This window comes from Esox lucius, chromosome 8 (assembly GCF_011004845.1).
Source record: "Esox lucius isolate fEsoLuc1 chromosome 8, fEsoLuc1.pri, whole genome shotgun sequence".
Classification (NCBI taxonomy): Eukaryota; Metazoa; Chordata; class Actinopteri; order Esociformes; family Esocidae; genus Esox; species Esox lucius.
The window spans coordinates 8,523,078-8,533,189 of NC_047576.1; the positions used below are offsets into that span (position 1 = coordinate 8,523,078).

The following is a 10,112-nucleotide window of genomic DNA, read 5'->3' on the forward strand; positions in this document are numbered from 1 at the left end:
CCATCACAATTTGGCCCCTGTCAAAGTCACTCAGATCCTTACACTCGCCCATTTTTCCTGCTACTAACACATCAACTTTGAGGACATAATGTTCACTTGCTGCCTAATATATCCCACCCATTGACAGGTTCCATGATAATGCCATTATCAGTGTTATTCACTTCACCTGTCAGTGGTCATAAGGTTATGGTTACTTTGTGTATGTTCTTATAATGAAGAATCCCATGTTCTCGTAAATTGCCAGTTGTTCCTAATTAGCATAGGTGAATGCACCGCCAATCCACATAAATGGGCATGATTTTGAAGGGCGGTGTGCACGCAGAAATCACACAGGCTCAACATCAAACCATAGTATGCTGAAAATATTATGCCAAAAATATTTTCAAAGTATGCATCCGTTCATAGTTTTTGGGGGAATACAACTAGAACAGACAATGTATAAAAAAATATCTTTTTTTAATAAATGTTAGTCGTAATCAACGAACGAAAAAACTGGTTGGTTGAATCTGTTGCGCGAGTTACTTAATAGTAGCCTATCTACAGAGCCACACTTAAACGGTTCCTCCGTGTGCACGCTTTTAGTTAGCTAGCAACTAATCATAGCCACATTACAACATGGATCGTAGCTCTAAATACATGAAGACGTTAGGCTACATGACCACAGTCTCTCTCAAACAGCTGATGAAATCATTCCTTCAGAAATGCAATCAACTTCCAATGAAAATAGGCCTATGGGAAATAAGAAACGCAAGGGTAAGCCCTCCAGCCCGACAAGCCATTCAAACGTCAAAAATATCAAGAGGAATTCATAGTTTAGATTCACTTGTTTTACCGTTAACGTTGTGGTTTACCCCCAATGCGTTCTTTGCTCAGAGGTTCTTGCACACGAAGGTTTAAAGCCAGTGATACTGAAAAGACATTTGCAAACCAAGCATCCCTTCATGTTAATAAATCAACATGTTTTAGGCTGAAAGGAGACGGAGGCAGAGCTACGTGCTATTCAAATAGTAAACGCCATTAAATCACGTCCCAGTAACACCAGCTGTTTGCCACCCTCTGCCAAGAGATGGGCTCGGAACATGAAGCACTGCTGTTCCATAACGAGATTAGGTTGCTTTCGCGGGGGAAAGTTTTCCCCCGCCTGTATGAGATGCGTGTTGAGGTGCGCATTTTCCTGATTGAGTCTGGGTTCCAACTCGCAGACCACCAGACAGATCCCAAATGGTTGGTAAATCTTGTGTATATTCGACAAATGTAATGTACTTAACTCATCACTACAAGGCACATACAAATATAGGTATTATGTCGTTATAAAATCGATGCATTCACAAAAAAGTTTGAGAGGTGGGCTGTGTGAGCTGAAGGTGGCAATGTCGTAATGTTTCCCGAGCTGGAAGAATTTGTGGAGGTCAATGAAATGGATCTCAATTAAATGACGGATGTGATCCCTTCACATCTCCAAGGCCTTCTGGATCACTTTATGAAGTACTTCCCAAATGAGACAACTCCACAACGATATGAGTAGATACAACTGGGGATCACCTGTCATCCGACCTGGAGGACGCACTTATGGAGCCGTCCAGTGATCGGACCTTAAAGGCAATGTTTGCCACAAGGACATTCTGGATTTCAGTACCAGAGGAATAGGCTGCCATTGACTATCTAAACCAAAGCAGCGATGGCTGTATTGATTCTGTTTGGTTCAACCTACTTACGTGAGGCAACATTTTCCACACTGACATGGCCTATATTTTAAACAAATACACACGTCTCAGTGTGCAAGGTGTCGCAGTAACTATTTCGACGATCAATGGATGCATGCTGTTGTGCTCCAAAAAGCATGCCCACATATCTCATTAAATGAGTAAGTTGCTCAGACTTCACGTACCAGTTAAGAAACATACCCGAGAGAACAGGTCATTAATATGTAATTGTTGATAAGGGTTATTTTATTAGTTAATATGATCTACTGAGCGTATGTATATGTGGGCATGCGGGCCCGGACGTCGCAGTATTTGAAACATTTGTTTTTAGGGGCCGCGAGTGAAAGTTTAGGAACCCCTGATACAGACCACCACCCACTGTGCAGTAAAAGAGTAGGGGATTCCACGAATTTCCCGTTCAAAAATGTTCCGACAGCCAGGACATTGGGCCTCATTGAATGTCATACATATTCAAAATGTCCGTGAGTGAATATTGTATTGGGTGTAAAATACTAATACATTTTTAAGGGAATTTATTAAATTTTTCCTGGTGCACGCAGGCTAAAAGGACTAGTAAACCTATATTTGAATAGCTTACCAATTTGTAATTATGGGTAACTGATAAACTCCTGACGTCAGTGATCTTCAGGTGAAAGGCAGCTCTGGTGAAACCAAATTCTTTGATATTTTAAGAGTTTAACACATTCCTGTCTCTAAATGCATCCATATGTTTCCCATTATAAGAGTATGTCAATGTGTGGACAATTCCTGGAACAACTCACCATTTTCTCACATCTTCCCACACACAATTTTAAAAACGCACACCCAACGGCACAGTCATCCAACTTCTGGGTCCCAATTCAAACTTTGCCCTCAGACAACACACACAAGCTGTTAAAAACACAGACTACATGACTTTGTTACACTCTGGAGGGATTAATTCACAACACTGCTACCAACATTTTCACAGAAACAATTTGGAACTTGGTCAAATCACACCACTGACTAACCAGAGATACACCAGGGATACCCTGGTGAGAGGAATCCAAAACAGTACTGTAATAAATACCTCTTACATTAGTGGATAAGGGAATACAACTGTATATGCTGTTTTGGTCAAAAACCTGACGCTTGAACTGTCACACTGACCAAACATGTCATGAATGGTCCATGCACAGTAAAATACCCAATTTCCAAAAGCTATATTTCCAAATGCAGCAAATGTACAGGTTACCATCAGCATTCTCATCTTGTCCCAGGTCTGGATTAGGTTTCTCAGCATCAGTGTTCTCATCTCGTCTTAGGTCCGGGTCAGGCCTTGATATCTCATCAACATCACATTATGCAGCGTCAGTGTTCTCATCTCGTCTCAAGTCTGGGTCAGCCCATAATATCTCATCAACATCACACATTATGTTTGCTGTTGCCAGGCAGCGTGGGAAAAAATGGCCTTGTGTGCCTTAAAAAACCCTGGATAGAATCCGCAGACGTCTCCACGGACGTCCATCATTGCCTCCAGGAGGTTATGCTGTGTGTAGGGGTTGCAGTCATACACTCTCCACCGCCTCTTCCTCTCTGTTATCTTGCAACTTCGGCATTGTTAGGATCCATTGCTCCAAAGCCCATGGACAAGCCTCTAGGCCCTCTTTAATGATCCTGCAATTCTGATTGGTGTGTTAACAGTTTTGAGGCTTAGTGTTTGCACCTGGAGAAAGGTGTGCTCCTAGAGATTAGGTTGTGATTACTTGAGTTATTTGTATTGAGAGCTTGTGTTTGCTGAATGAATATATAATGCAATGAATAATGGATATGGCCACTTTTGTGCAGAAAGAGATTTGAATATTGAAATTTGTTGAAACAAGTGAATAGTGTATCGTTATCGCAAATGTATGTTTTGGGGAATTACGTAGGGTATGGGTTTTTGTGCTACATGAACCAGTTTTTGTTTTTAAGCAATTGAGAAAAACTGTAAGTGAATACGATTTCCAACTTCTTCGCATAGGATTGGACAATGACTCACTTGATCACGTAATCGAGAAGGGCAAGGTAAAGTCTGATAGCCATTGAAGGAATTAAATTCAGTCTACTGAGTAAAAATAAATGCCTTCAATGTCATTTTCCATGAAAACACGGCCTATTGGGTTGGGGTGATATTCTATTACCTGGTATTTAAAATAAAGTTTTATGTTATCAGAAAATGGTCAAAGACCCTACTGTTCTGCCTTCAAGAGGAAGCTGGTTCCACGATTGGGGTTCCAAAATGGAGATGAGCTTTGACTGTGCTGAATGTAAGCATTTTTCAGATCATATCTAGATTGTCAAAAATTATCTGAAATTGATTGTTAGGCTCAACAAAGGCCCTCAAATAATTTGAACATCCATGAAAAATGTTTAGAGCAGAGCTGTCCAACCTTTTTACTGGAGATCAACTGTCCTGTAGGTTATCTTCAACCTCAGTGGTGTCGTTAGGCCTGGGTGTCCGGGGCTATAGCCCTGGATCTCAAATTGACCCAATTTTTCAAAGAATAACCCTGATCTATTCATCTATAATTCTGATTGTGCATTATGACAATGTAGACGTGTAGGCCGCTTAGATGTACAGTGGATATAAAAAGTCTACACACCCCTGCTAAAATGCCAGGTTCTTGTGATGTAAAAGAATGAGACAAAGATAAATCGTCAGAACCTTTCCACCTTTATATGACCTATAACATGAACAATTCAATTGAAAAACAAACGAAAAAATAAAAAACTCAATAACCCTTAAACTAATACTTTGTTGAAGCAACTTTAGATTTTATCTTTTTGGGTAGGAGTCTATTAGCATGGCACATCTTGACGTGGCAATATTTGCCCACTCTTCTTTGCATAACGTTAATCTTCTTCTGTTGAAGCCATGCTTTTGTGGATTTGGATGTGGGCTTTGGGTCGTTGTCGTGATGAGAGGTGAACTTCCTCTTCATCTTCAGCTTTCTAACAGACGCCTGAAGGTTTTGTGCCAAAATTACATGGTATTTGGAACTGTTCATTATTCTCTCCACCCTGACTAAGGCCCCAGTTCAAGCTGAAGAAAAACAGCCCCAAAGCATGATGCTGCCACCACCATGCTTCGCTGTGGGTATGGTGTTCTTTGGGTGATGTGCAGTGTTGTTTTTTGTGCCAAACATATCTTTTGGAATTAAAAGAAAGTTCAACCTTGGTTTTATCAGACAATAACACATAACCATAACACATTTTCACTAAGCCCCGAATATGCAGCTCCGGAAATAATTAAGAGACCACTGCACCTTTTTCTTTCCTTTCCAAAAAAGTTGAAAAGGATAGTTTTGAGTGAGGAACAGAAGCATTCAATTTGCAGTGGTCTCTTAATTTTAACTCTTCTGTTCCTCACTTAAAACCTTCCTTTTCAACTTTTTTGGAAAGGAAAGAAAATGGTGAAGTGGTCTCTTAATTTTTTCCGGAGCTGTATTATGATCCTTGCAAAACCTCTGGACTAACCTGATTTAGCTTTTCATCCAGCTCTTTATTAGAATCAAGTGTGCTAAATTACAGTTGGACATGGTTGGGCAGTCCTGGTTTAGATTGATACCAATTTAAAAAATGCCACATAACATAGTACAGATGCATGTAATTGTATACATGTCCATCTCTAAGGGCCCTTATTGAGCTTCACCATACATTTGAAATACTTTAGACTGCTAATAGGGTATCAACACTAATGTACCCTTTTGTCAGGGTATGAACACTAATGTACCCTTTTGTCAGGGTATGAACCCTAATGTACCCTTTTCTCAATTTCTGCCATAGCCTACGTCAGGGGATATGCTATCATTGGAATGTTAATGTATGGCAGACTTTTATCTCGGGTCTGAATACAGGACCAAAGATCATGCCTTAATAACCCTAGATTGACCCATGAGTTAGACCACTCTGTCTTATGATATGGTGCCAGAAAGCATGAGATGTGTCCCTAGTTGATAAGGGGAAATATTCTTTAGTACTAGTCTGGTGATCCTTCCATAGTTGAGCTAGCCAACACCCACAACTTTAGTTTTGAGTATATAAACCATAGCAGGAAGTGGAAACTCACGATTTTTCCACAGCCTCTCTACATGGATCTCTGCCCTTGCTTCCTCAAATCTCTGGAGAACACTATCTTTTGTTTAACGTATTATGCAATTACACACTCTCCTTACCTATTAAATTAATTTGTTACATCATTGTCTCTTTGTAATCATCTATAAAACGGGTCAAAATCCAGTTCCACCAGATTTGATAATACATGTTTTATAATGGAGAATGGGTGTCAAGTCTTGTCGTTCAAAACAAAACTACAGACAATTTATTTCACTTATTTATTTTACCATTATTTTAATATGAAAGCCCACTGAGACTGTTTTGCGCGAGAGACCTGTTTCTCTAGGCCATCTGCAAATCCTTGTCTGTCCAGGGTGGGAAATTTGACACGAGAAGCTGATATTCAAATATGATTGATCAAAACCGTGGAAAACATTTTTTCAACCTCAGTTACTACATCATCATACATATTGTTTTGGAATCTTGACAGAAAATAGAACGTCTACGCTGTACAATGATATTGTTATAGCTAATACTATGGCTCAAGATAACGTTATTTGTTTATTTTCCGGAACCGCTTGTTTATTCTCACCGCATTCTGTCATTAGTGTACGCCCACACAGGTACTACACAGAAAATCAACTTTTAATGGACTTGATTACCATTTATTGGAAGGAAAAAACAGTGTTATTAGCACGTCTCTTAATATACAGAATTTGTAAACAGTGGATAGTTAACATACAAGAAGTATGTTGTGTTCATTCCGGACACGATCACCCGTGACGCTCTGCACGTCACTAACTTGAACGTGGAACTTCCTGGTTGTTTAATCATACTTATCAAAACCTACTACATTACTAAGCTACACGAGGTAGCCTTTATTTACAGGCTAACACTACACTTCGATTAATGTTATTCCATACTTAAAGTGGAAATCGACATCGAAAATGCATTTTCAAGTAGTCATAAGGATGTTACTTACGCTGCTGTGGGCTATTTCTACAATCGCAGAGGAAACTGAGTCGACAAGAGTTACTACGATTGCTCCTGTCACCACCAAAAATGTCTCGAATTCGAGTGCCAATAACTCCAAAGACACGACGTCGAATATCAATAAACATAACATCGTCAACACTTTCTACGTGGACAGTTCAATGATACAAAGGGCCTTGTATGTTCTTATTGGAATCACCATCATTGGAGTACTATATTTCCTTGTGCGAGCTGTGCGGTGAGTAGAAGCTGCTGCTGAATGTGTTGCGACAGAGGTTCATTATCTACTGGTGTAATCTATTTCTAACACCGAGATGGTCTCTTATTTATAGGCTTTATTCAAGATAATTATCAGTACCACTTTGTGTGCGAGTGCGACATTTAATTCTGTTGTTAACTGTAGGCTGAAGAAAACCACAACCTCGCGTAAGAAATATGGCCTGTTGTCAAACTACGACGACAGTGTGGAGATGGCTGCACTTGAAAGTGATGAAGAGGATGACACTGTGTACGAGGCGAGGTCGCTGAGAAGGTGAGATGCAATGGCAGCAGTTGTATAAGCCACTCAAAGTTGATAATGTAATATACAAAGTACATGCTTTACCCAGCGTCATCACTGATTTATCTAACCTGTGCTCTGTCTTTATTTTTTGTTCAGATGAGTCTTGGTCTTGTCAAATAATGCTAATTGGCCTGGGACAGAAAGGAGACATTTGTAAGGCATATTTTTTCCATGGTTATTATGGCATATAATTTTTTCTTATTCTTTTGGACATAACCAGAAAATGACTGCTGTGTCCTCTGAGGAACAATCGTGTTGGAACTACCTGGGGGTGTATGAATAAGGACGTTGTGTGCGTCACATGTTTTTTTGCTGACCAAACGTGAGCATCCCATTACATCTTTTATGTGGAGAAATTAGGATTTGTAACATTACAGGACCAAACCAGTTGGGCTGAGTCTAATGCCAAAGCTACAAAGCTTTTTGACTGAATGTGAGCATGAGAATTTTTCTAATAATCTTGGCATCAATGCATAGTCTTGTATCCCGCAATATTCCCTCTGTCCATCTTGAACAGCAACAAACAATATACACATTCTTGTAATTAACAAGCAAACTGAATTTCCATGGAAGACGTGTTGTTGCCTAAGTTTTGTGTCTTTGCCTTATGGCAAATTGGTTGTCTGTTGCTTTGTCTTCCTATACTTTGATGTCTTGTGTATTTTACTTGGACCTTAAGAGTAAGTAACCTGATTAATGAGTGTGTGCTTAAAACTACTGTAAACTAAACCAGCCTACCAATATCCCGACCTCATGTTGAACTATGCACCAGCACCTGAATGTTGTATTGTAGGATGCCTGCTCTAATAGAAAAACAGGCCTATGTTAAACTATTCATACTTTCGAGAAAGACGTTCCTCCGAAAGTAAACCGTGAGCCAAAAAGTCTTGACAATCTGACAGTACAGAATGTGTCTAATTTTAGCCCCATTTAGGAAATGTAGGCTAATCAATATGCAATTATACTATTCTACCCCTGTATTTTCTTAACACTTATTTGCCCATACCAATGTTTTCAAATCTGTATATTATCTCATGTGTCTTATGCCAGAGTTCTCTATACAAAAAAATCTTTCTGTGCTGTTTTTTTGTTGCCTTTTTTCTTTGATCACATGGTTGCTATTGACACTCAATTTTATTTGTTTTTTTGATACATTTCTACAATCTTTTTAGAAAAATCTACTGGGTCGGTTTTCTAAAATTATTTTTGTTAACACACACTTCTGAAATGAAAAAAGAATGGGGTTTATGAATTCTGCATTTTCAATCCTTGGTTAAACACATTAGGTTTCGAAATGGGTTTTGTGTCCTCTATTTTTGCATACCTTATTTCCCCATGCTATTTAATTGTCTTCAAATCTAAATTATTTCTTATATTTTGGATTGATTTTATGTTCAGAGCTAGTTCTTTGCTTTTTTGTAAACAGATGGTTGCTGTTGACTGACTGATAATTGTATTTGTTTAAGTTAATTTCTTTAAGGTTTTATTTATATATCAATTGTAATCTTTTTTTCCCCTGGTGATTAAATAATCTTGTGCTAACAGAAGCTTCTACAAAGCTAAACACAATGTTTTTTGTTTTTATTTATTGATCCTTTTCCAGTCCGTGGTTAGTCAAATTTAGTTTTTAATCAGTTTATATCTCTATAGTTTCCTAACCACCCTGATCAATCTGACATGAGGCTTTATGCAGTGAAACATACTGTTGGTAATTGTTATTCATTGCAACTTTTGTGGGAGGTAGCTGTATTGCAAATATTATGTTAGTCTTGGCCTACTTTAACGTTAATCAGAACAGACACAGAGGCAATATATTTCTCTTAAAGGATTGACTATTCTGCTGAGGATCTTCCAAGGTCCTCCCAGAAGTCTCTCTTATGTGTGCTAGGGTTTATTTGTGCCTGTGAATTGCTAATGACTCAGATCTTTGGCTCAGGTTGAGCAAATTATCCTCACTCCTTCATTTAAATGAGGGTTAAATAGAAAAATTGCAAATGTTCCTGAAAGTAACTGTGTTACATTGTAAGAATAAGCTGTAACTGCTGGATTTAATTTCGTCACAGCAGAACTGGAGATGCCAACATCGTTCTCTGATGCCATAGGATTTGTTTCCACTTACCTTGGTTTTCTGTGTGGTAATTTTGTGTTTTACTTAACCGCATGATAAATTCTTCTGTTGTTTGACTTGATTTAACAAATAGCTTGAACTCACTTTGAATATCTGATTTGTTACCTATACAGCTTGTATAGCTTGTTCCATCTGTCCATTTCTGGCCTTCCTATTGTTTATAAACTGTATTTTTCTGATCAGCAATGTCATTCCTCTGTGTCTTGTGTGAGAGTAATGTTGCTATGGAGGCCAGTGTTTGTTTCCTGGTGTTTTATTTATTCAGCGTGTCTCCTGAGTTGAAGGCTAGTGTTGAGTGCTGTGTATGTTGTGAAGGGCTGCGTCTTTTTGGTTGGTGGCGGGACCTTTGTGGACTGAGATGGCTGTTGTTGCTGCTTAGGTTGTTCTGGTTTTTTCAAACAACGACAACAATAAATGTAAACCAAAGTGAGACTTTGACCGAGACTGTCTTGTTTGGCTGGCTCTTGCTGTGCTTTTAATGATGCTTTGCCCATCAGTTGGGATTATAAGAAAATGTAATTCAAGCGAAATGGATGCCGCCAATTATTTACTATGTACTTAACACCAAATTGCCACTTGGGGGCGTCCTTACTCCACTGACTTCAGTAAACATACCCAAACATCCCAGCTTCTGTGTACAGGTGGTGTT

General features: G+C 39.0%; 1 protein-coding gene across 2 annotated transcripts; it reads left to right on the forward strand.

Moving 5' to 3' along the window:
* Window positions 1–6,546: 6,546 nt before the first annotated feature.
* Window positions 6,547–9,893, forward strand: fam174c (family with sequence similarity 174 member C). 2 transcript variants are annotated; one of them, XM_029121347.2, is made up of 3 exons: window positions 6,547–7,011; window positions 7,177–7,305; window positions 7,556–9,893. In XM_029121347.2, exons 1-3 carry the CDS (start codon window positions 6,728–6,730, stop codon window positions 7,560–7,562), a joined length of 420 nt encoding a protein of 139 aa, XP_028977180.1. In that variant the 5' UTR covers window positions 6,547–6,727; the 3' UTR covers window positions 7,563–9,893. The 2 variants fall into 2 exon arrangements, with proteins under 2 accessions (XP_028977180.1, XP_010869705.1); XM_010871403.4 differs by having other exon boundaries at window positions 6,557–7,011; window positions 7,432–9,893.
* Window positions 9,894–10,112: the final 219 nt, after the last annotated feature.